A 25,743-nucleotide genomic window follows, 5' to 3' on the forward strand; every position below is an offset into this window, starting at 1 on the left:
GGTCTATCTCCACGTAGTGGGGAAGGTGCCACGTCACTGGCCTAGAAACAGTCATTCAGTCTCAACCTGTGTTAGGTTCAAATCTCATCGTGGCTGACATCAGGATCTACCATCTGCCATGCTTTTTGGCAACACGATATAAAGGCATATTGCCACGCTTGAACATTTTCCATTAGCAACACCTGTACACATCTACTCAAATCAATGAATATTCCCATTTGGAATAATTCATTAGGTTGGAAGATGTCCATCTGCCAATGATGAGGGCTCTCCCCCTCCCCTAAAAATGAAGGGCACAAATGAGTTTATGTTCTTAAAAAACCCCAGGTTGCCATACGCATTCACCACCTCTCCCCACCCTCCCTCCTCTCCCTTCTATGGTTGACAAGCTCCGACTTTTGCTGTTTACCTTCTAGATTGCAAATGCAATAAAGAAATGGGCAGTAGGGCAGATAGCAAGGTGAGACATTTTATGATTCCTCAAGCTGTAAGCCCTACTCATGTTCTGCTGTTAAAGACTGCCTTACTACACTGTCAGCAGGCCACCCTTTCTCCTCTTTTCCAAGTTCATCAAAACCTCCTTTGATCTCCACAGCACCCTGGCCACTTCATGACATGCGCATAGACGACTGATGACCAAAGGGCTTCAGAATTCTCTCATGTAGCCATTTTTACCTTGGACCACTTGCCTTTCTTTTTTCTCAACTGACCAAGAGCTATAAATCCAGTGTGTGGGGACTACCTCAATTAATGGTGGGTGCAGAGTCTCGAGGCCTACAGGAACTCTGTAATTGTTATCTCTTGTGACACATTAAATTTTGCTCTCTGGACAAAGAGAGGGGAGGGAGAGCAGTTAGCTGAGTGGAAACAGTATGTTTTATAAAGAAATGGATTTTTATTTATCATGTTTTCCACATAGTACCTGTAAGTAAAGTGAAATAACTTAGTGGCAATTTTCTTTTTCAGAACAACGAGTTGATACTATGATGAAATAAACTGGTAAATTAGACTGCAAAGTTAGGGAAAAAACCACAACAAAGGAAACCTTAATTTTTTAAACCCTTGGTATGAAAACATTTTTTATTGGATTTTCCTCACTAATGTTAAGACTGACATTATTTGAAATTCAGTAGGAATCACACATATTGTACCTGAATTATATTATTAAAGTAGTAGTCAGTAGGTTCTACAGTTATACCAACTATACATGCACAATTTTGGTTAAAAAAGAAAAAAAAAAGATCTTGCCAGGCTAGGCTCAGAGGCCAAAACTAACCACTGAAATTCAACAAAGATAAATATGATATTGTGAACTTGGAATCAAAAATATTGACAGCATATATACAGGATTGGTTGAAGGACTTGAAGCTTAATAGTGGCTAACAATGAAAAGAATGAAGCGTTTTAGTTGACTGCAGTTTCAATATAAATATTGACATGAATGACAATGAAGCCTTATAAAAGCTTCCATAAAAATACAGGATGGGGCTTGGGTAATTAACTATTCTACTCTGCACTAGACCGACCACCCCTGGACTGTGTTTGAGCAAAGGCAAAGTGGTCCTAAGGAGAAAGACCAGCATGGTAAGGGGTCACTACTATGAGGAATGGTTAAAGGAACTAGGGAGTTTTAGTTGGAAGAAAAAAATGATCTCAAGGGACCTGATTGTCTTTGTTGTTTTAATAATTATTACAGGAGAGGAGAGGGTTCCTGAGAAGAAAGCCAGAACAAAGAGTGGAAGACATCCAGAAGACCTGAACTGAAAGTAAAGAACAATATTCTTTGTTGGCTGTGCAGGGCTTGCCCTGTCACTGGAGGCGTCCTGGAGGGAAATCTCTATTTGGGTGGGAAGATGGGACTCAGTGTCGCTCCATGGCTCTTTCCAAGTGGAGGATTCTGTGCCTTTGTTACTGATGCAGAAAGCATTTAGGCCCACAATGAATGGGCAGTGAAAAGTGAGCCAAGTTTAGAATGGGTGAATGTAGATAGACGAGGTAGAGGAAGAAAACAGGGAGACCCCTAACCTGCTTGATTCTTAGGGCTGTTTATTTCAGGAAGGGCTAACAATCTAGGAAAATCAACTATTTCCCACCAGCCCCCTTTAAAAGATCTCATCCCGAATCCTCCCAGTCAGGAAGTGGGGGGCATTTACATCTGCCTTAGCATACATTCTCCAAAGGGTCTCAATATATGCATATGGAGTCCATATGCATATGGACTCACAGGTGCTGTGAGTCATTCTGGAGCATCTCTGGGCCCTTACACCTTACACCTATCACCACTGTCAAAACTCCAGAAGGACATGCCTACAAAGTCCAGTACATCTTTTGCTTGTAGCAGTGTGGGCCCATAAGTGAGGTGTGAATGCCTGTGTGCCGTGACTGTGGCACAGCTATCTGTAACTCTGTTCCCAGTAGTGCCAGCTTAGAAGGTGGGACAGGATGTCCATTCCTGGCTGAACTGCTTCCCTTCCCAGTGACTTGGGTGAACATTCACCTCTCAGCGCCTTTGAATCTTCCTTCTCGGCACCATAATGACTCATTAGGTCAAGCTGCTGGAAAAACATTGGACCCAATAAGAACAGATTCAAGGGTTACCTTGCTGCCAGAAGCCAGAGCATAGCCTCCTCCCACCAGAATGACAATCTCCCAGGGCATGGTCTTCTGGAAGTCCTTCCACGTGATCATGGGCTCCGTCCCCGGTGAGGGCTCCTGGTCTTCCCCTGGATCACAGGTAGACAGCGAGGCAGAGCCAGATGAACCCTAATGGGTGTGATTTGTGGAGACAGGGGCCTAATTGATGAACCAGAGGATACTCTGCTATTCTGGGAGGAGTTGGAAGGGCTTTGGTAAGGCTCCTCCCAAAATTCTGACTTCGACCATTATTTGACTAGAGCCAGCCCCAACTTCTTCTCTTGAACTCCTCTCACCATTGTTCTTTTTCCCGAAGCAAGGCTTCTTCGCTGGAATCAGGAAGAGGAGGAAGCCAAGGAAGACAGAGACTGTGGCGTCAGTGCGGTAGCCCTTCCTGGCGAAGAGACAAGAAGAGCTGGGGAGAGGGTCAGGAAGCCCAGGGGTAACACAGTGTCTCAGGACAGCCTGTCTGAACACAGTGCCTCTCTTGACCTAGTCTAGAGGGGACGTCAACCTTCCTTCTTGCCAGTTGCTGCCATGCTGTCCGGTGGTGGATTTAATGGGCAATAGTTAATGTCTGGAGGCAGGGCCTGGTTAGGGTAGATGTCTTAGTGTGAATTTATGGACCTATTAAAAGGAGTGGTCAGGAGTTATTTAGATAAAGGAGACTAGAAAAGGATGAGTTCTCTTTCCTGGGAGGGTCACAAGCTGGCACTGAGAGCTTGTGGCCTGTGGCCCTGGCCCTCGGGAATATGTAGGGGTGGGACAGGCCTCGGCCACAAGGGCCATGGTCTTTACAGGTGGTGTTTTACTCTGCAGACATATTCCCCTTTAACTCTCATAACAATTGAGGTTCCAAGAGCTTAAGTAACAAGACCAAGGTCATGTGGATGGTAAGTGGCAGCTCTTGATCCCAAGCCTGGACTCAGACTCCAAAGACTATTTTCTTCCTGACTCCACACTGCAGCTTCCCTAAAAAAGGGGGACTTTCAAGGGAACAAAGTGCTTCCTGGGTTCACGACTATCCCGAAGAATCTGGGAGGGGACACCGGCGGGTACTGCCTGAAGGGTTTGGGTTAGTGGGTGGTTCTCAGAGACAGTATCCTTTACTTTTCAAAGAAGGAATCCCAACCAGGAACAAAGCCAGGCTCCCGGGTAAACCACAGCACCGTCATCAGGATGAAGAAAAATCCAGTCACCATTTCCGGGTAGCTATAAAAGAAAACAGACCCACTCCAGGAACTGGGAAGTTTCTGTTAGCTTTCAGACTTTGCTTTGGGATGCTCCTGTATGCAGAGCTCCAATAGTGGAGACCTAAAACGCAGCTACTGCTTAACCACTTGGACTTGGAATACAGCAGAGGGGAAGGGTGGCCCTTAGAGTCTGGGCCAGCTTGACTTTGGCATTAAGTAGCACCTCTAAATACCTAGATTCGTAGTTGATGAAAATTCCCCCAGCTCAAGGGACCGCTGAGAACAAGCCTGCTTCTGCGCACACTTTACCTGCCACATTTTCTCCTGGGGAAGGAGAGAGGGTGAAGGGCTGATTCTTACGTAATGGCTCCCAGCTTTTCATATTCCTCTTGGATCCTCTTCTCTGATAACTCTTCCCTTTTGGTCTTCTTCTTCTTACTCAGAGAGCAGGTCTCTTTAAAACTGAGATGGGAGAATGAGCAAAAGAATAAAGGAAGCACACTTCTGAGGCCCAGAGGACAACAGGTCTTAAGCAAATACTAAACTACTGGCTGGCTGGCTGTGATGGTGCTTCTCTCCACTCGCCCCACCTATCACGCGACTCTTGATCTGCCAAGTTACACAGCCTCTCATCAGCCTTCTCCCCAGCCTTTCGGGTATATCTCTGGTATATATATGTAAAGTCATGTCTCATGGACTTGTGCAAGTGTACTTATGTGAGGTTGTTTCTACACACTTGTATTTTTAATTTTTTTTGCCCAGTTGGGTTTTTTAATTAATCAATTAATTAATTAAATTTGGCCGCTCCATGCAGCATGTGGGATCCTAGTTCCCCAACCAGGGATGGAACCTGCACCTCCTGCATTGGAAGTGCAGAGTCTTAACCACTGGACCACCGGGGCAGTCTCTACACACTCGTCCTTTACATAAGTGAGAATCAATGTGATGCGGCATATGTGTATAGATGCTTATATATTTGTGTGTTGCACACACACATAGGTGTGTGTATGTGTATCTGTCTAGAGACAAGGCTTGTCTGGGGTGAAAGTGGGTGTTACTTTTCAATTAGCAGCACTGGAGGCACAGAAGTATACAGTTATCTTTGATTTGACAATTGTCTCTGAGTTATTAAAATAAAAAGTCAACTCAGAGAACATTCCCTGAGCAATGGGAATGTTGGGTCCCCAGACTAATAGCAAAACATCATATACATCTTCCCTTTATGTGTTCGGAGCTGATCAAGTTTGGAGTCAGCATCCGTAATGAGTAAAAGGCTGGCTAAGCAAATTAATATTAGAAATAATATTGCACGAGGAATGTCTAATATTATTTTGAGGGATATGAGCATATTTCATACAGCTACTAAGTATAAATCAGTCATGTCTATAAAATTAAGCCTAAGGGAATTTCTACTTGGCATCATTTCTTTAGAAATTAGTTCAAATTACTCTGTATGGAACTACATTAAACACTCTCCGATTCAGACTCTTTATGAATCCAGCACTTCCCCTGACCAGTTGGTTGAAATTAAGAACATTTCATTGCAGAGCTCATAGTGAAGTGCAGAGTCCATGTATGTTCAGAGTGTCTAGAAGATGTGATGCCCGACTCCTCATCTAGTCCACTGCATCCTCCGGGTACCCTCTGTGGTTACTTGGCAGCTCCCCGTTGGATGGCACCCTCCAGGGCTTGCGCCATGGCCCTGGATGGACAGGAGAGCCTTGCTGGCAGGGCCCTGGGACTCACTTGCAGCCCAGGAACAGCCAGTGCATCCAGAACCAGCTGACCACCAGCATGATGAGGGAGATGGGGAAGCTGAAGAGGAACCAGGTGCCGAAGTTGACCACTTCTGCTGCTGGATACTGGCTGGAGGGGAAAGAACCAGGTCAGTGATTAGAAAAGGGTGGATTTCCATTTGGTATTTCGGGGTAATACGCTAAATGGTCCTTAAGAAGACAGAGCAGAGCTCATGGTAGAGATAATGATAAAAATATGGTCAAACATTATCTAGAGCTCACTTGGCAGCTGCAGCTGCACTGAGCCCTGCCAAGAATTATGAAATAAGCTAAAAAAGCATCCAAGCAACCAAAATCGATACCACTGCAGTGTATATACTTTGCCCTCAGGAGAATCACTCTGGATCTGTTTGCTCTTAATTTATGTAAAGATTCTGATCTGGATTTCAAGACAACAGAATAGAGGAGGCAGTCTGATTACTTTCTTTGTAAAGTCACTGAAGGAATGTTTTTTTTTTTAATTTATTTATTTCATTTATTTTTGGCTGCGTTGGGTCTTCGTTGCTGCGCACAGGCTTTCTCTAGTTGCGGCGCGCGGGGGCTATACTTCGTTGCGGTGTGTGGGCTTCTCATTACGGTGGCTTCTCTTGTTGTGGAGCACGGGCTCTAGGCGTATGGGCTTCAGTAGTTGTAGCACATGGGCTCAGTCGTTGTGGCTCAGGGGCTCTAGAGCGCAGGCTCAGTAGTTTTGGAGTACGGGCTTAGTTGCTCCGTGGCATGTGGGATCTTCCAGCCCAGGGCTCAAACCCGTGTCCCCTGCATCAGCAGGCAGATTCTTCACCACTGCACCACCAGGGAAGCCCCCAAGGAATGTGTTTTGACTGGGGGACACAAGGCATCAATTCTGGAGAACTTCGGTCTCTAGAGCCTCATGAAGGTTCTAGATGTGAACTTTGCCCACAGGAGAACCATGGCATGGAATCTCCAAATCTGTTATCAACATCCACTGCTTAGGGGGCCTCCTTGGTCTTAGGGGGCCAAGGAGGTTATCTGGTGGACTCCTTGTTCATCATTGGGCAGAGCTGTGGCCCCAGCCCAGGTGACCACCTGGTCATCTCAACCTCTGTATCAACATTTCCTCATCTTTCCCCTCATTTACGTCAAGGGCAACTCTGTTTCCCCAGCTGCTGAAGCCCCAAGCCTGACAATGAGACTTGGGCTTTCCCTCTCTCAGGCTCTTCCTAACCCTACCCAGGCCGGTCGAGTCTCCCTCTGAATGTTGCTCAGATCTGGCCATTTCTCCTCCCACTGCTGCCCAGGCCACCACCAGCTCTCTCCTGGGCATCTGTAGCCATGTCCGGGATTATCTTCCTGCTGCCTGCCTTTTCTGTTCCAAACCATTGACCATTTTTAAAATCCAGAATGAGTTTTCAAAACTGTAAATATGATAACCTCACTCCCTGCCTAAAATTCTTCAAAGGCTTCTCACGGCCTTTCGGACGAAGTCCAAGTTCCTTAGTGGGCCCTGCGAGGCCCTCTGTGATCTGCGCATCCACCTCCCTGGCCTCCTTTTGCCCTCTGTCATTTTCTTTTACGTGCTCTGCTCTCTTGCCTCTGAGCCTACTACACTGTTTTCTTTGTCTGGAAGATCTCCCTTCATCTAGTTAACTCCAGCTTGGCCTGCACGTCTCCACTTTCATCGTCGCCTCTTTGGGAAGTAATTTCCTCCCTCTAGACTGGGTGGGGTCCCTCAGCAGGGCTCCCCCGGCAGAATCCCACCCTTCTTGTCACATTTAACTGTAATGACTTGATCATCTTTTTTCCCTCTTAGTACAGAAACTGCTCTGGTTCGATTTTCTGTGGTATACTCAGCACCTGGTTCTGTCCCTGACACACAGTGGGTGGTTAGTAAATATTTGTTGACAGAGTGAATTACTTACTTATTGAAGTGTTCCAAGAAAATGAGGCTGGTGGAGGTGCCAATGATGGTGGTCAGGCCCCCAATGGTGGCGGCATAAGAGATGCTCAGAGAGAGGCACTTGCAGATCATTTGGTCATGCTGGGACTTGTACTTTCTTTTGAGTTCCTGGTTCCTGGGGCTGGGGGTCAGGACTGGTGGCTTTTCCTACCAAAGGAAAATCAGTGAATTTCTCCAACCCAGCTTGGGCTGTCTGGCACACAAAGCATGAAAAACAGGGGCACCATTGTGCAGTGGAAAGCTTGGGTGTCAGAAAAACAAATCCCAGTCCCAGTTCTACCTTTTACCAACTTGGGCAGCCCCATCTCAGCTGCAGTTTCTGTAAAATGGGGAAAATCCTATTTTCTCTGCCAGATTGTTTTGAAAAGTACATGGAATGCACTTGGAACACTTCCTGGCATTTAACAAATGATAAGCTATTATTATTTTTGTTATGGGTATTAACAGCACATTCTGTTTTTCACTTGAATTCCAGTAAAACTGGCTGCTCTCCACTTTGTGTCTAAATACCAAATAGAAGGTGGTTATTCTACGTGGAATTAAAATACAGTCCTGGTTGGGAGATGACTGAAAAATAAGCTTTGCATTATAGAAAGAGTCCAGCTTTCACTGGGCGGAGAGTCAAAGTGTGTGATTCTCTCCTCCCTTCTTTCTCACTTTTTCCCTTCTTGCCTATTGGCTTTCCCTTCCCACTTTCCCCTGCCCCTTGCATATAAACCTCAGCCTGGCCATGGTCCTTTCAGGCCCTGCGTGGTCCACGTGACGGCCTTTCAGGGTCAGCATATAAACCTCAGCCTGGCCACGGTCCTCTCAGGCCCTGTGTGGTCCATGTGACGGCCTTTCAGGGTCAGCAGTTGTTGACCTCTGGTCTCAACTGTGGACTAAAGAAGCAAGTGCCCCTCTGTCCTGCCAGGCCTGGCCCCAAATTGTGAAACTAGGAGTAGCCTGGTACAAATGTCAGCAGGCCAGGTCATAGGAAAACCAAGGGGAAGAGGCCACCCTGCCACATTTCTCAAAGCCCGTAACCACTGCCCCATCTGCCTAGGAGGGCCCGGAAAAGGCTGGATCCCGCCACATTTTCCTGAAAGATTCATTGATTGTAAGAGCTGGGGGAGACCTCAGAGATTCTCTGGTCCAGTAGTTTTCCACAGTCCTTTCTCCTAATGAAAATTTACATGGACCTCCAATAGAGAAAACAAATGTAGCATTTAATGGGCAAACATCTATTTTTTAACTGAAAGTACACACATAGGGTCAGGGAGACTTGGATTTGAATCGAGGTTCTCCTCTGAGGCTGAGGCCTTGGGTACATGATTTCATCTCTCTGCGTCTCTGTCAAAATGGAGTTCAAAGTTGCTACCTCTCTGAGCCAAGACTAGAGAGCAAACGCTCAGCCCAGTGCTCGGTATTTAATAAACAATGGCATTTATTTATGATGATACGGATGCTACATAATTGAGATGATTTTGATGAACACAAAAATTTGAAATCAAGGGCTATAAGTGATGGTTGCAATTTTACACCACCTTCGACGTCCATTGTACTTCTGCATTTTGTTTCAGTGATAAAGTACCAGGAAAATCAGGGAACAGAAAAGCAGTTGCCTTAAAATCTCAGGATACGTGAATAAAATATGTGCAGTGCCCCTGAAGCACCTTTGAGGAGTAGTTTGAACACCTCTGATCTAGACCAAGTCTCAGTTTTTATAGCTGAAGAAACTGGGGCTCAGACAGTGGAATGACTTGCCGAAGTCAACAGCGAGTGGGATGTCTTATCTCCGTGGCACACGCAGGCCAGACACACAGATGGATGAAGTGTGCCTGGCGACAGCCCGCTAGCCTGACACCCTCACAGCTTCACGAGCAGGGCCCCTTGGGAAGCTCAAGGCACTTCATGTAGGAAACAGGATGAGGAGGTGCAATTCCATTACCTGAGATGCGCGCTGCTTCTTGTCCTGGTGGTTTGCTGCTCTGGCGGAGCTGGTGATGGCGGGCACGCCATTCAGGTTCTGTCGGGACACAGACCGTCACACTACCACGAGGAGACTGTGGGGCCTGGAGAAGCCACCTGATCACCCTGGGGGCACCCACGCCTCCTCCCTGTGGGACTCGGAGACCAGAAGCAGGGCGAGCAGGTGGTAGAGAGCCACCCCTACTGTGCCTGCCTCCTTCTCGCAGGTTCCCCATTTGAAGAGGCTTTTGAAACTTGGAAAAACATGGCTCTGTCCTTATGGGAGAGCTTGGCTTTCTAGAACTTCATTAGCTAACGAAGAACCCTTCATTTTTCTTTAACACAAAGAACATGAAAAAAGAAATCGCACACAACCAAGTCCACAGTTTGGACGGATCAAAGCCCATCCATTGGGACTGAGGTAAGAAGAGATGTAAACCCAGCCCTGGGCAAGGGGGTGAGGCCACGTAGAGTGTGCAGGCAAACTTGGCTTTCCCCTATAAACGTGTCCCCTTTTTATAATAAGATTTTTGTAAACGAATCCCTCCTGAAAGGGATCCTGCGGCTGAATACGTGGCTCTTGAATATCTGGATGGCTGACTATTGGGTTTACGCGAGGAAAGGTTAACCTGTCCTTTGTGACGCTAAGCCCAGTACTCAGGGCCGGGGCTCAGAACTGCCCAAAGCCTCACGCATCCAGGCTCAGGGGAGCACCTCTGTGCCCTCACATCAGAGAAGGCCGCTGGGCCCTCGACAAGCTGCCAGGCTTCTCTGGCCCTGAGTTATCTTGAGGGTCTTTCAGGTATCTCAAAGCACAGAAGAAACCCAGGGCCATACCTTGTTCTGCATCAGAGAACTGAAGTCTGCATTCGACGTGCTGGAAGAAAGCAAAGGAAGTGGGAAAAACAACAGTGGCCCAGACTTGATGAGATGGGAATTCTCCCCCATGGTGTTTGGTATTAGTGACCCTTCTAGACTCAGGTGTTCTAGGCTACACCTAGAAGAAGACGAATCTCACCTTCCAGAGATGTGGTAAGGATTTGTGGGAACAGGGGCAGGGCGTTTCCTTTGGAGGGAAACCGAGACTCCTAATACTAGCTAACATGGAGTGCTTGTTAGGTGCTGATCACTCAAATATGGACTTTAATCCTCACGACAGATCTAAGGGGCGGGTAGCACCACCTGCATTTACAGAGTAGGAAACTAGGCAGAGAGAGGTTACTAACTTCCCGAGAGCACCGGGTGCTAAGTGGTGGTGCCAGAGAGGAACCTGTCTCTGTCTCTGCCTGGAGAGCCTGGGCCCCTGACCATGTTCTCACTGGCTCACTTTCTAGAAGGAGAAACATGAAATGCTTATCTAAGGCGACAGGAGCAGGGAGGGCCAGGGCCACACATGGTAAAAAGCATGTGAGAGCAAGAAGATGGGGGTGAATTTCTCATCAGCAGCTGCACCTCAGAGGGTGGCAGGCAACGCGTGTGCTGAGTCCCTCCCACTCTTACTGGTCCCCAGTCTTTGCCTTGAGGAGAGAGGAAGGTGGGGATTTAACTACCAGCATTACGGACTTACACTGAGCACTAAATGCATGTTTCTGGTCTGTCCTAGTTCTGAGGACAGTGGGTGCTATGAGCTCAGCCGCTGGGAAGGCCAGTGAGAGGGGCTGGACACACGTGCAGGAAGTGGGGTCCTGGGGTCGTCACCCACCTCCAGGCTCTATCAGGGAAGGATAAGGCGTTGACGGGGCTCAGGAAGCATTCACCGGAGAGAGTCGTTAGGCTGGGAGGAGTATTGTGATGTTTCCCCGCCTTCCTTCCCAAATCGGGTGAGGAGGCTGGCATGGAACCCCTCAGACAGCATGCGAGGTGCTGGCGTGAAAGAAGACCGCCATCCTCACACCGTGGCAGTCCTGGACCCCCCTGCATGCTGCTGAGGAAGTCCGGGACAACTTGAGCTTTGGCTTTGGAGTTTGGGGACATGTATTTTCATCCAGAAAAGAACAAAGGCAAGAGGCCAGTGTGTGCTGCCCAAGAGGCCAGAGTGAGGAGAAAAGGCCCACTGTACTGGGAGCAGGCTGTGCCCTCAATGACCAGTGGTCTTCATTGGGGGCAGCAGGGAAGGTGGCTGGGCTACTGCCACCTTGAAAAGGCCCTGCCCGAGAGGCCAGAGGCGTCCCCAGAATAAAGAGGCTGGGGAGCAAGCCACCAGAGCACAGAACTGAGGGAGCCCAAGCGGTCACCCAAGAGCACCTCGTGCCATGAGGCCCAGGCTCTGCAGAGGTGGCTCAAGGGGACACTCCGAAGACCCTGAAGGTAAGTGCCCGACGTGTAAAAGAGTCGGGGCCTGAATCTCAGGGCACTGACCGCACTCTGGAATACCTCCAGCCAAGACCCTCTTTGCCCCTTTATCTTTCCTGCTCGCTACAGCCTCTGCCCTGACCCTGGAGAATTCAGACGCAGAGAGTTGGTGAGGGGAGAGGAAGGAGTGTGGGGGAAGAGTAAGAGAAAAGTCAGTTGTCTCACCTGCTCACTTCTACCTCTTATCCTGCAGGCCTGGGCTGAAGGGGGGTTGGGTGAGAGCGTGAGAGGAGGCGGGGAGAAGCTTCCGATGAGGGATTGAAATTTTGCTATGAGTCTGGACTAGACTGCCGAGTATCTAAAAACGAGATCATTCTAATATCTGAAAGGAACCAGAAGAGCTATAGGATTTGCCTGAGATACGGTCGGGGCTGGGGAGGAAAGTCCAGTATATTATGATTGGAGCCAGTGACGGGAGGAAGATAAGCTGGTGGCACCCTTCTGCCTCTGTCCCTTCACATCGTGCTGGTCTCACTCAGTGTCAGTTCTCCATTTTTCAATGAAAAGAGCAAATCGCAAAACTGAGCTGTAGTACAAATCCAACTTTCCAAATGTCCTATTCATCCCAGTATTCCTTGAAGACCACATTTTGATATTAGATCTCCAAAAGAAATCAGCTGTTAATGGATCTACCCCACATGGGTGTTTGAAGCGATATTTCTCCTTTTCTAAAAGCTGCTTGTTTCATCAGCACATGGCTGTCTCACCAACTGTCCTCGAATCCCCTACCTGCCACCTAGTTTTTCTTTGCCATATCTAATAAGACCGAATCTAGTAAGACCACATCTAATATCTAAAAAATACTTTGTGATTCTCTAAGAATCTCCAGTGACATCTAAACTGTGAGCCTTTTTTCATTAATAGATTAAATATATTATTCTCCCAAGAGGGACATCAATTTAGCTGAAATGTACTTGGTAGATGTACAGATAGTCCCCATACTCCCTCAGATTCAGTGTAGTCTTTTCCGCTCTTCCCTCAGCCCTGTGATACCCGGTGGTTAAGGGAGGTGCCCTCAGGATCTTGGCAAGTGGCTCCCCGGTATGGAGAGGAGAGCAGGATGGGGGGAGGTGGTGGTGTGGCAAGATGTGAGCTTGGCCCATGCAGCTGAAAGAGGCCCTGTCGGGGAGGAGGGAGGTCATACTCACTCTTCATTGACAAAGATGAGTTCCAGGGAAGGTTGGCTGTTGTTTACATCGGGATCTACGGTAGCAAAGGAAAGCAGGAAGTGAGATGTGGAGTCTGGACCTGACCCTGAAGGGCAGGGGCTCTGGGCTGGGGCTGGATAAGGAAACAAAGGCATCAGGGCTCCTGCTGGGCCTGGTGCCTGACGACTCCCCTTCCCTCCGCTCGGAAGGCATAGTGGGACTCAGCGACACAGACAGGCCTGGGGTCTTGTCGTGATCCTTGAGCGTTTGGGGGAAAGGAGCAGCGGTGGCTGCTTTAAGTAGGGCAGGAAGGAAGAGCTGGGAATGGGGGACACAGGGAAGCTTCAGGTTACAGGGCTGGTACGGGGTAAGGGGCCAGGAAGGGGAAGAGGCGAGACGAGAGGCGGGACGCAGGTGAGGGTCAGTGGGGGCAGGCGCAGAGCTGGGCAGTGTCACTCGGGCGGAGGAGCAAAGGGGAGATGAACTCTAGCAAACTGTACTGATGGGCTCGGCCTCTTCGGCGCTGGAGCTGCCGGCCGCGAGCTGCTCCTCCTCAGCCCTGACCAGCTCCTGCAGCACGGCCTCCACGATGGGCATGACCATGGCGGTGGTGGACGTGTTGGAGAGCCACATGGACAGCAGCGTGGTGCAGCACATGAAGCAGAGCAGCAGCCTGGAAGGCAGGGAGGCGCAGGGGGAGCATCACAGCATGCCCCCCTCCCCGGGGGCAACTTGCGATCTCGCAGGGCTCCCGCGGGGCCTCCTACAAGCCTGCTGGTGCTGGCAATTATCCAGAAAATGGGGGTTTATGTCATACATTCAGCTTTGTACTCCCAGGGCTTGGTACAGAGTAAACATTAAATAAAGATGTGTTGAATGAATGCATCACACTTCGTGGGCTAGTGGCCTTAGCCCCAAAAAAAAAAAAAAGAAAAAGAAAAAGAAAAGCCCTTGCTTAAGCAAAGAATAGCTTTGGTGGTAGGGTCACAGGGCATGGACTTCCTGATTGCTCTCGTCCGTGGACATTAGCTTGGTGATGATGTGTGTTTTTTGTGTATAAAGGAATTCTTTTCTCGGCCCTTGCAGCCAGCAGTCCTACGAGTACCATCCCATTCCTTGCTTTGCAGCCAAGTCACTGCAGTTATTAGCGACCAAATAGAGACTAATGGACAGAGCTTACGGTTCCGCCCACTACTTGTCCCACTACTGACCGTTGAAAGCATAGCCCCCAACGGCTCAGCAGTGTCCCATTGCACTGTGTGCACTTTTTCAAGGCTGTGTCTATGAGTTGACACTTGGAGGAAAACACAAAGATAACTCTCAAGTTCTCCTTGACTTTGAAAACATGCACTGTGTGTTTGTACAGATATAGTTCTTATTTCCATAAGAGAAGCCAGCATAAAGACTACCCATGTTGATCACCTTAGGTGGGATCATTGACTTTTCACAGTTTGGGGCCAGCACAGCTGTCCTGTGGATCATGACCGGGTAGGTGCCAGAGCCCTGATGGTGTCTCTGTTTAGGCTGATGGAGACATGAGTTTGTCTGCCCTGGACATGCACCGGCAAACAGAGGGCCCCGTGGTGGGTGGAAACTTGCTGGAGGGTGCGGTAAATAGAGACAAGTAGAAACGCAATGGGATAAAAATTCTTGACGATAGTACCCAGGGGTTTCAAAGAGCCGCAGAGCCTCAACGTGATGTGGGGAAATGCCGTTGTGTGTCTAGGAGGCCGAGTGTGGAGTACAACACCTCAGGTTATTACTGAGTGATTATGCCCTGAGTTAGGCTGTGGTTAAGTGGGAGACAGGAACATCTTTTTAAGTATAACATGTCTTCATCTAATGACTAGGGATGAAAACTAACACCATATTATTTATTTATGCTCTGTTGGACTCCCAGGAGAGTCAGGGCAGCTTACATAAAAAGTGTTGCAAGAAAGTTGTAAACTAGGAGGTGAGGACGATATTCCAAAGGGAAGATAAGGGCAGGGTTATCCAAGAGAGCGGGAATGAGTTCACGCAAAACCGTCAATCCTGACCTTCCTACACATTCCTGAGCGGCCTTCTCGACAGCAGAGAGAAAAGAGGAAGCAGCTGAGGGCCTGAGTGCCCTGCAGATGCCGGGTCAGATGCCACATTTGACAGGCCTCTGGTCTAAACCAATGGCGACAAGAACTCAGGGTGGATGGGAGGAAACCTCCATGCCTCCTTAAATGACAGAGGAGAAGACACCACTTCCTCATCCAGCCTATTCCCTGATACAAGGGAAAAAGGTTGGGAAACAATTTATGTTGGTCCCTCTTGTTTTACCAGATGAGCCCCTTAGATCTTGTAACCCGCTGCCCCAGCAGTCTAGGTTACTCAGGTTATTAGAGGACACCAAAGTCACCCACTCAAGTCTCCATTCCATGGTCACAGGCCCTCTCACTGGAGGGGGAGATGGGAGCCTTGAGGCCCTGGTGTCCTCCCACCCCCACTGGTAGAAAGCCTCAAGTGGACGTCCCTCTGACCATCCAGGGGGCCCACTGGGAGCTGAGGGGATGCACTCAGTGTGACTTACATGCCCGGCTTGGCTCCGGCCATCAGGACCATGCGCAGAGCGATGCGCTTGTGCAGGTTCCACTTCTCCACAGCCGCCGCCACGCAGATGACACCCACCAGCAGCAGCGTGGTGTTCTTGAAGTACTCGGCCGCCACCTGCAGAGGCCAGCTCGGGTCACCCCTACCCGACCCGGGACCTGGCCCCCGCCCGACTAAACTCAAGCTCAACCAGAGGCTAGCAAGCAAAAAGCAGGGAGATGAGAGTTATTAAAATAGCCAGCTGTTGTATATTACATATATATATAATTTTAAATTTTAAAAATTTTATGTACACGTACATACATACATACTACCTTGGGCAGGCACTGTGCTAAGCACTTTACAAAGATTTCATTTAATCCTGCCAGCAACTCTGTCGGGTAGATATTCTTCTCCATTCTAATTGTGATATGAATACGATTTCAAAGAATAAACATATTTACAGTTTTACCTTAATTCTTAAAAATTATGAAAATAACCCTGGGTTATAATCTCATTTTCTTTAGCTTTTTAGAAAATTCTGTTCATTTTTTTATTGGAAAGTTAATACATGTTCATTATGGAAAACTTCAAAATATAGAAAAATTAAAGATAAAATTACCCTTAATCCTACTACTGTTAGCACTGTGGTATATTTTCTTCAATTTTTTAATGTCTATATAGATACATAATTGGATTTATACAGTATGTACTGGTTTATATCCTGCTTCTTTTTTTCATTTGACATTGTACCCTGATCATTTTCTTATGAGACTTAAATTTATTGAAAAAATTCATGCTAATGACAGCATGAAGTACCATAGAATTTACTTAGCCGTTTTCCTTTTGTTGAATATTTAAGTTGATTTCTTTTTTTCTTTCTTTGCTGCAAATGGAGCAAAGAATAATTTTCAGCTTAAATCGTTAACCTTATATAAATGTGATTATTTCCTTAGGACAGAGTTCTTGAAGGTGTCTTTATAACCTGCCTTAAACCTTTAAAAAAAACTTTATATTTGAATAACTCTTTAACTCCAGATAATTCCAGAGTTCCAAAGGGTTCCAAAATGATAATAGTGCAAGAAATAGCCATCCACTGTGTGTATGGGTTTTTTTTTTTTTTTCCTGAACCGCTTGAGGGTAAGTCATATACATTTTGGTCCTTTATCCCTAAATACTTCAGTGTTTATTTCCTAAGATTAGGCGTTTTCTCTCACACAACCATAGCATCAGTTACCAGCTGCTTCTTCTTGCTTTTTAATGACGAGGTAATTGAGACCTAGTCCTGCTCAAACATGTTTCCTATGTTTGGGCTCCAGGACCAACTCTTCGTTGATTCCCTCTCTTGGAACATTCTCTCCTTATCTCCACTTTGATGAGACTTCAAAGCCCAGTTCAGGCCTGGTGGCGTCCAGAAAACCTTCCTTGTGACTCTAACCTCTGACTCCAGAACATTCCTTGTGGGTACTATTAACTCTACACATCACAGAGCACATAGGGCAGTGCTAGAACTGTTGCTTCATGCTTGTACTGTTTATTTTTTTATGTGTATCTCTCTTGTTTCTGTATCTCTTAGCACCTAATAGGATAATATGGAAAAGTCGATGCTCAATAAATACTTGTCACATACAAGAGAGTTGTTCCCAACAATGCAACCATGATACAAATTGGGAGGAAAAGATATAGAAAAGTTTAACTCCTAACTTAGAAATCCTCTAAAAGTGAGAAAACAAGAACATTTTTAACTGCAAGAAAAATAAAAACTGAACAGGGAAGGAAATACAAATATAGTAAAATCTGCAGTGTTGGAAGTAGACAGAATTTATATAATCATACTGTTAAACTTTGATTATTGAATTATATGCCTGTACTGGGAAGGTAGAGGGAGGAGAATTGGGTGATGTAAGAGTACAAAATCCTCACCTGCTATAATCAGAAGTCAACCGATAATGTCTAAAAGTGATAACTCAAGAATTAATATAAGAATATCATATAGGACCGTGGAGCTTAATACCAGAAGAAGCAGTTAACAAAGTTAAGTTTTTGACTCTGGGTCAGGGGAGGTGGGATTTGGTGGAGGGAGTGGTGGGGAAGGAGTCTGCTGTTTTTTTCATTGGGACCTTTTCAGTATTATTTGAGTTTTAAACTCTGCATGCAACACTTTGGTAAGATAAGAGCCCCCCAAAAGGTAACCTGCTCCATTTCTCCCTTCTCACTTTTTCCCCACAGAGATTTCCTTGTGTCTGGTTGATGAGTTCTGTGCAACAGAAGGATCATCTCTCCTCTCTCAGACCGTTTCCTGGGGTAAGAGGCCTCTGCTTCTGGTTAATCTAGTCCTCGTCCTCGACCCCAGTCCTCATGGACACTGTCACTAATGCTCCCGGAGGGCAGAGAAGCGGTGCTGGGCTTGTGACTCTGGGGCAGAGTCCGCACTGGGAAGGACAGGAAGGCCTCGGGCCCTGACGGTGGGTGGAGGTGCTGCCCCCTAGCGGGAGGTGGAAGCACTGCTGGGATGGGAGGGCTGGCTGAACTGGGGGCCTAGGACCTTCCTCACTGCCCACTCATGTTCCTAGGCAGCTGAAAGGCAGCTTTGTGGTGGAATTGGTGTTTTAATTTCATCTGTCTACCAAGGAGAGGAACCCACAGAAGACCTGAGACACCATTGTCCTCCTGGGTGATGGTCCCCCACTGGCCCCATGACTCATGGCTCTCTGTGAAGCTTTTAAAGACTCAGTGTTACCAGGGTTACTTTCCCTGGGGACTGACTGACAACATTTTAGTTTTCTGCCTCTTTGGCACATATCCTGATAGACCCCAGTTGGTGATGGCCTTTTAGGGGGATCAGAGCCTGCACAAGAGGTGGGGCTACTTTCTCAGGGTTCCTCTCAAGGGCAAGGAGAAAGGAACCAACATGCGGTAGAGTGTCTTTTACATGCCAGAAATGTATTTTGCATTCACTTTTTCACTTAAGGTGAGGAAACAGACTCAGAGACGTTAAGGAACTTCTCCAGGGTCACAGTGTGAGGTGTGGAGTTGGGATATCAATCCAGGTCCATCTGAATCTAAAGCTACTATTCGACATGCCACTCAGGGTGGCCAAGTAGAAACCACTCATCTAATTCAACTCCAGGGGAAATTCTGGGTACCCCAGACAGCACGGGCCGGCCCACATTCCTCATCTTTATTCATAATCACAGTCCTGACACTGGCCCCAAATACCTGGGCCCGGTCCAGTGAAAGCCCCAGGCCCAGGTTTAGTAGGATATTGGCCCTGTGATGTTTTCTTATTTGGTGTTTGATGTGCTCAGGTCTGTTCACGTGTCCTTCCTGCCCCCTTGTAAGCAATGCCAAGTGTTTGGTGATGTAGCCTGGGTGTAGTTTGTGACTCGGCTGTATGCTGGGCAAGTTATTCAACCTCTCTGGGCTTCATTTCTCTCATCTAAAAAAATATATGAGGATTATATGAGTCCCAATCTTCTGTAAAGCTGTCGTGAAGATTAAATGACACATGCAAACCAGCTAGCGTGGCCCGCCACGTTGACAGCCAGGGTTCCTGGTGGCTCTCCTGTTACAATGTGGTCCACACAGAGGCTGACCTGGTCTGAGGCCGTTAGCATACAGAGAGGGCCCAGGCACAATCAATAAAATCTTGTCCAATCGTGTTGGTGGTTAGTTTTCTAGCCCACTGATTTTTTTTTTTCTTTACAATAAAACCTTGGTTATTTACAGCCCCTCTGGGAGTTCCAGGATTCTTGAGGATTATTTTAATCGTTTTCTAAAATGTGTTGCGTCCTCACACTTGCCGTGAGCATTCCTTTCCCCACTATCTAATTTCCAAGACTAATATTCTGTGAGTTGGGAAACTAGATAATGAAAATTGTTAGCACTATTTGCAAAGAGAAATTAGATTCTAAAACAAGTGCTCCTCCCATGGCTAGACTGCATGGATTTTGCGACATTTGTGTTGGCAGTGTTACCGCCTTTACTGCTTTTCTGCTCTGTGGTTTTTCTCGGTGTGCCCAAACCCCAAGTTTGGAGAGCAGAGATGTTTCTGGACTGTGTTTAAGAAGAGATGGGCTCAAGGAGGCCGCTCTGAAAAGGTGGAGCAGAGGATAGCAAGTAAGAACTCAACCTGGGTTCAAATGCTTGCTCCCCACAGATGAGTTGTATGTTCTTGGACCAAATACTGAACCCCTGTTTCCCCATCATTTCAACCTTTTAAGTAGTAATACACAACACATTGAATCCGTATGGGCCTTAAGTAAGATGATGCAAGACAGGCCTGGCACATAGGAAGTGCTCAGTAATGGTCCATTATTATTGTTAAAGAAGTGAAAAGATGAAACGCTTCAAGATGAGATTGAGGGTTAGGAATCAGGTATGCCAGCATGACCACGTGGGGGAATAAGAGAAAGAAATGAAGTAAGAAGGAGCAAGGTGGACCTAAAAGACAAAGATTCCCCCAAACTTTCTTAAGTGAAGGGTGAGTACATCTCAAGAGTTTTCTAACCCAGCCTGGATTGAGAGGCACAAGGACAGAAGTGTTGACCAATGTAGTCTTTTAATGAACTAATTCATTGTTAGTAAATTGCAGGTGACATCTGTTAGTGATGAGCTTTTAAAAACATCACTCTCTTTGGTCACGGAATTATTTGTTGCTCTCTGGATATGTCAGGTTTTTAATATTTTTACAAAGTTGTTTTTTTTTTAAATGGGAAGGTGAGGGGAGTTGTGGCTTTAATCCTAGAAGTTTGAGGAGAATGGAAATCTGGATGCTGATCTCAGTTCAGTGCTTTTCTCACTAAGGACAGGGCCATCGTCAGGGAGGAAGACAGATGGACCAATGAATCATTCGTGCAGATAAGCTGGGTGCTGTGATGGGCACTCTGTCACTCAGGTAGGTCTAGCATCCTCACAACTCCCCACGAGGTGGGTATGCCTATTATTCTCATTTTCCAGATGAGTAAAATGGAAGTTTAGAGAGGTTACACATGTAAAGAAAAGAATGTTGCCCGCCATTCCAGTTCTATAAGGATCAAGCCATTAGCCACTGCAGTCGTGCACCCTGAGGGGAATTCAGGATGGAGAAAAACAGGAAGCATTCTGTACTTTGGGTACTGGCCCTAAATAGTTAAGATGCATATCTAAGGGATCATTTCAATGACCCCAGATTCCTACTTCTTCCCATAGATAGAAAAGCACTAAAATCATTAACTTGAGATGTCTGTTGTGATTAGCAGTAGTCTTTGGATGTCTGACTACATGTTTTTCCAGAAAAAAAAATTCATATATTTCCTGGCTCCTACCTTACCTCTTAGGAGCAGTACCTCAGTTACCTAAGAGGGTGTCTCCCAGGCCATAGTCCTCAGTAAGTTCCCCCAATAAAACTCAACTTGCAACTTTTATTTCAGTCAACGCACAACTTGCTCAAGACTGGTCAGTGAGAAAACTGGATTCAAGCTCGGTTTGACCCTACTCCCAACTTGGATCCTGACCCTCTCCACATGGCCAGTGTCCTTGCGTATAGTGGTGGCAGCCAGGGACTGGCAGAACGCGTGGATCTGAACGTGTCCTGACGTAGGCACTGGTGGCGTTGTACGGGCCCCGTCAGAAATGCAGCCAGTCAGCACGCTGCTGCTGGCTGGACACACCTAGGCTCTCCTTGCAAGTTGCTGTGGCTGTGCCTCTTCACGCGGCAGGAATGTGGCATTCCCTCAGGAGGCCAGTGGCAGTCTCTGGAAACGGACCTATTCTGAGGCTCTTTTGGTTCATCTGAACAATTTTGCTGCGACCCCAGGATGGGATGCCTGGGATGGCCCCCCTCCGGGCTGAGCTAAACCCCCAGCAGAGCTGAAGCCCCTCACTACACCATTCCAGCCACCACCCTGGCGGCGTGGCTGCCTCTCCGCCCTTCCCTGGGGGCAGGAATGCTGTTTCTGCTGGTAAGTCTCTGGGGGCTCAGACACCCTCCTAACCACCTGTCTGTATTCCCTGAGGACAGAGGTTTTCAAACCACTCACTGCCTCTGAAACTTCAGCGGCAGCTGTGGGAACAGGGTGGCCGTGAAGCATTGGGAGGGAAGGGCCCGGGCAGCCAGGGCTCTGGGCCCCCATGCCTAATCAGAGTAGGACTTCCCCTTCCATCTGCTTCATGTATTGATTTTCCTAAGATTTAGTTTAAAGGAAAGGTTTTGTTGCTTAAAAAACATTCTTTGTAAACCCTACCCTAGAGATGTCTAAAGCAGAGAGACCCAGATGGGTGCTGACCTGACCCGAAGTCAGCCCAGCTCCTGCAGAGCTTGGAAATGCTGACTCATAAGGTGTCCCCAGTTTCTTCAAGACTGAATGATCTGCCCCTGTAGCTCTTCCTATGGAAACATCAGCTTGGCCTCAAAAGGCTGCAAGATCTGTGGGTTCCTGGTATCGGGCCCACGTATGGCCTGGGTGTGCGCTCAGCTCTGGGCTGTGTCTGGATGGCTGTAGGTGAGGGTGGGTAGCTGGGCACAGATGCTCAGCCTGTATCCTCACAGGCCTGTATGTGTGGCTGGGGGCATGGAGGTAGGGGTGTCAGCCTCCATAGTGAGTAGAGGCCAGAAAGGCAGAGTGGAAGGTGATATACGAAATGCCCCCAGGTTTACACACAGCAAGTCAGGGTCTAGGCACTGGTCAGGAATCCAGTGGGTCAGAAAGATCAAGAGCAAACAGGGAAGCAGATTTCATGACATCAGACTCAAGTATCACTTGGCTGTAGAGGCTGTTTTGTTTCTCCAGCTGGAGCTGCCTTGCTGCCTCTCTTGCCTTGGCAGGAGCTAGGATCTGAATTAGACTTGCTAGAAGCCTGCAGTGCAGGGCCACTGAGACAGCAGAAGGAGCGTGTCTGTATGCGCGTGCACGTGTGGGTGCATGTATTGGGGGGTAGATAGAGAGCAGGCGTAATCTCTACCGGAAGTAGTTCCTGACCCTGGGTATCTCTGAGGCTCCTTACAAACCCCAGTGTTCAAACCATGCTCTTTAGTTCCCCAGAGAGCCGCTTGGTCCCCACATCTATGCTACTCTCCTATAAACAGTGAATCTCAGCTCACTTGATTGACACAGGTACTGTCCCCAGCTACGGCAACACAGCAGAAAGGCTTAGAGGACTTTCAAGGCCTATATGATGACAGTAACGAGAGTCACAATGGAGGCAAAACAAAAACACAGACCTAAAAACAAATCGGAAATACAGGACTGGGCTCTGTACACCCGCAGAGGGGAGCAGAAGCTGGATGCTTACAAGCCGATAGATTCCTAAAGTCAAGGGGCCCTTAGAGCCCAGCCCCTCTCCCGAGGCACAGAGTCTACCTCTAGTATCCTTACGTGGTCATCTGGCTTGTGCTTCTGGGGACAGGAACACCAGGCCCACGTGTGGCCCCCATTTCAGGGTCTTCCCGCCCAGAGAGGGGATCTACCTTATGGTGCTTTGACTCGGGTTCTGGTTTGACCCTTTGAGCCTGGTATGTTGAGCTGTACAAGCCAGAAATCATGCCCCTCTTGAGGCTTTTCTTCATTCCTCATGTGACTTAGCTTCTAGATTTCAGGCATCTTGGCTACCTACCTCTGAATGAGCTCCTTATCCAGAATTTCCTGCTCTGAACACATACGTTTATTAATTGAGCAGATTTCAGTACATACTGGCTAGCAGTTAAGGGTGAAAGTTCTGGGGTCAGGCAATTCGGGCTTCAAGTCCTGGCTCTACTACTTACGAGCTGTATCACCTTGAGTAAGTTACTTAACCTCTCTGAACTTCAGTTTCCTCCTCTGTAAAACAAAGATAAAAATAATAGCCACTTCACAGAGGATTAAAAGATACAGTGCATGTAAAGGACCTCCCACTGCGCCTGACATGTGGTAAAGGCTTGGCATTTTGGCGGCCACTGTGGACAGAGAGCTGACTCCCACTGTGTCTATACTCAGCTGAAAGCCAAAGATCTTTTTCACACACACTGCTAACATTTATCCTTATTAAGCTTCATTTTGCCTGGACTTCCCTTCCAGTCCACTGTCTCTTCCTGGCAGCATTGATTCTGTCACTGTACATTAGCTAGTCCATCTAGCTTTGAGTCATCTGCAATCCGATGACATGCCTTTCTTATTTCCATTTGTGCTCTCTCTCCAGCGCAATGCCAACATGTTCCTCAGATTCTTTCGGTTCAGCTATTCAACCAGCACTCAAGTTACTCAACTGTGCTGTCATCCAGACCACATTTCTCTGACTGAGAAATTGTTATCCCTGGAAATATCGAAGGCTCCAAAGAAAAAGTTAATTTATGTTCAGCAACATTTGTTTAAAAGACCAGGGAAATTATAAAGCTTTGTGGAAAGACCTCAGTCAAAAAGTGGTCAATATAAAGTTTGGGCACTCGGCAGGGTACTCGGCAGGGTAAATTTGGGCACTCGGCAGGGTAAATTTCATTTATATAGAACATTCCCTCATGTGAAATTGTGTAAATTGGGGTCTGCAAGGCCAGAAAAAGAGGCATTACTGCATAGGGTCTTCTGTGTTATTCCATGTGGTTTATACTTTCTCTCTGCTAGGGTAGAAACTTCTCAAGGTCAGGAGCCATTTTGACCATTTTCTGTCTCTTTTCAGCATCTGAGTTTGGCTGATAGAAGACAGTCTCAGTTTTGCACACAGTGAACTCTTAATACCTGCAGACTGACAGTTCATCACTGTAGAATTTAACCATTTACGTGCATACATCCAGCCCTAGGGGGAACCATTAGCTGTGAGAGCATTAGCTGTGAGATTCAAGAGTGCAGAAATGATGTATTTAAAAAAATTCTTTTTTTGGCTGCACCACACAGCATGCGGGATCTTAGTTCCCAGACCAGGAATTGAACCCGTGCCCCCTGCATTCGGAGCAGAGTCTTAACCACTGGACCACCAGGGAAGTCCCAGAAATTATATTTTTTTTTCATTTTTGTCACCTGCAAGGTATCTGTAACATCCCATCTTGTATTGCACATGGTAGGTACAGCACTCAAAATATTTTTCTGAATGTTGACTGAATAACCTGAGGGACAAAAGCCACAGATCCAGGGTCCCACTGATCCTATTCACATGCCTTCCTTCATATGGAGAGTACACTACTGACACACTATCAAGAAACATTGCAATCAAGAAACGTGAACTAAGGGCTAGTGCAAGAATGGCCCGTATGCATAAGACATCGTAAATCCTAGAGGGTGTGAAATCTGGATGGAGAGAGGACGTGTCCACAGCAAGTTTATATCTGATGTATCTCATGTACCGTTTAAAGGACAGAGGTATCAGGGGGCTCCAAGGGAAGTGAACAACTCTTTCAGCTGAGGTTTTTGGAAAGGCTTCAACCAACAGGGTAATTGGGTAGGATCTTAAAAGCTGAAGGAATTGGAGAGAACTTTGCAAAGTGGAAGAGTGGCCTGAGTCCCGGCAGGGGGCTGGGCAAGCACAAGGTGGGTTTGGGGAGTGACGAGTGGATGATTTGTCTGGAGTAGGGGCGCCTGCAGACCCCCGGCCTAGCTTTTCCCAGGGAGCCACGGCACATGCTGCTGTAGGGGAGAAGTCGGTGGCTGTGGAATAGATATTTTCTCTGTCTGCAAAGTCAACTGGCTCACAAAGGGCTATAACCCATGTCCTCTACCTGATCGGCATGTCCTTTAATCTGAGTTTAAAAGGCTAGCTAAACAGATTATATTTGGCCTAAACTGCTCTCCGGAGCTCGGCTGTTAAATATCACCGGCCAAAGCCACTTTATCAGACGGATGGGGTAGGGTTTTTCACCTCAAATGATAAAATTGGCCCCTGGCTTCTCCAGTGTTTTCCACCTCCAGCCCCAGCAATAGCAACACCCAATCTCTCCCTGCAAAGTCTTCCTTTTCTCCTTACAAAGTCCTGTTGCCTTTGAAAACAACTGCCTCCCTAGACTCCTTATAGGTTGAGCCTTCCTGGCTGTGCAGATGGGCAGGCCCTAGGATGAACTGTTGCCTAGCAACATCCCTAGTGTGTGGAGGGGCTGATTGGCCCACCTGTCTATAAGATTCCGCTGCAGGAGGCCCTTGGGGAAATAGAGACATCATCTACTTTAAGACTAAGGCATACTGTTGGCTTTTGGGCTGCCTGTAGTGAAATACAAAGATATTAGTCTTTTAATGAATAGTTAGCTCACTTTAAAG

The 25,743-nt window shown here is 47.3% G+C and overlaps 1 protein-coding gene across 1 annotated transcript in view; it reads right to left on the reverse strand.

The window, feature by feature from the left end:
* The window catches only part of SLC13A4 (solute carrier family 13 member 4), a 40,697-nt gene that overhangs the window by 7,497 nt on the left and 7,457 nt on the right, over positions 1-25,743 (reverse strand). The window contains exons 3-13 of the mRNA XM_060020962.1: positions 15,552-15,688; positions 13,492-13,664; positions 12,992-13,046; positions 10,329-10,368; positions 9,472-9,549; positions 7,504-7,688; positions 5,574-5,693; positions 4,188-4,289; positions 3,745-3,846; positions 2,931-3,028; positions 2,599-2,723 (exon numbers count right to left, since the gene is read on the reverse strand). Of these exons, the coding sequence (XP_059876945.1) occupies positions 2,599-2,723; positions 2,931-3,028; positions 3,745-3,846; positions 4,188-4,289; positions 5,574-5,693; positions 7,504-7,688; positions 9,472-9,549; positions 10,329-10,368; positions 12,992-13,046; positions 13,492-13,664; positions 15,552-15,688 (1,215 nt within the window). The remainder of the gene's footprint in view (positions 1-2,598; positions 2,724-2,930; positions 3,029-3,744; positions 3,847-4,187; positions 4,290-5,573; positions 5,694-7,503; positions 7,689-9,471; positions 9,550-10,328; positions 10,369-12,991; positions 13,047-13,491; positions 13,665-15,551; positions 15,689-25,743) is intronic.

The sequence above is a fragment of the Delphinus delphis genome, chromosome 9 (assembly GCF_949987515.2).
Source record: "Delphinus delphis chromosome 9, mDelDel1.2, whole genome shotgun sequence".
Lineage (NCBI taxonomy): Eukaryota > Metazoa > Chordata > Mammalia > Artiodactyla > Delphinidae > Delphinus > Delphinus delphis.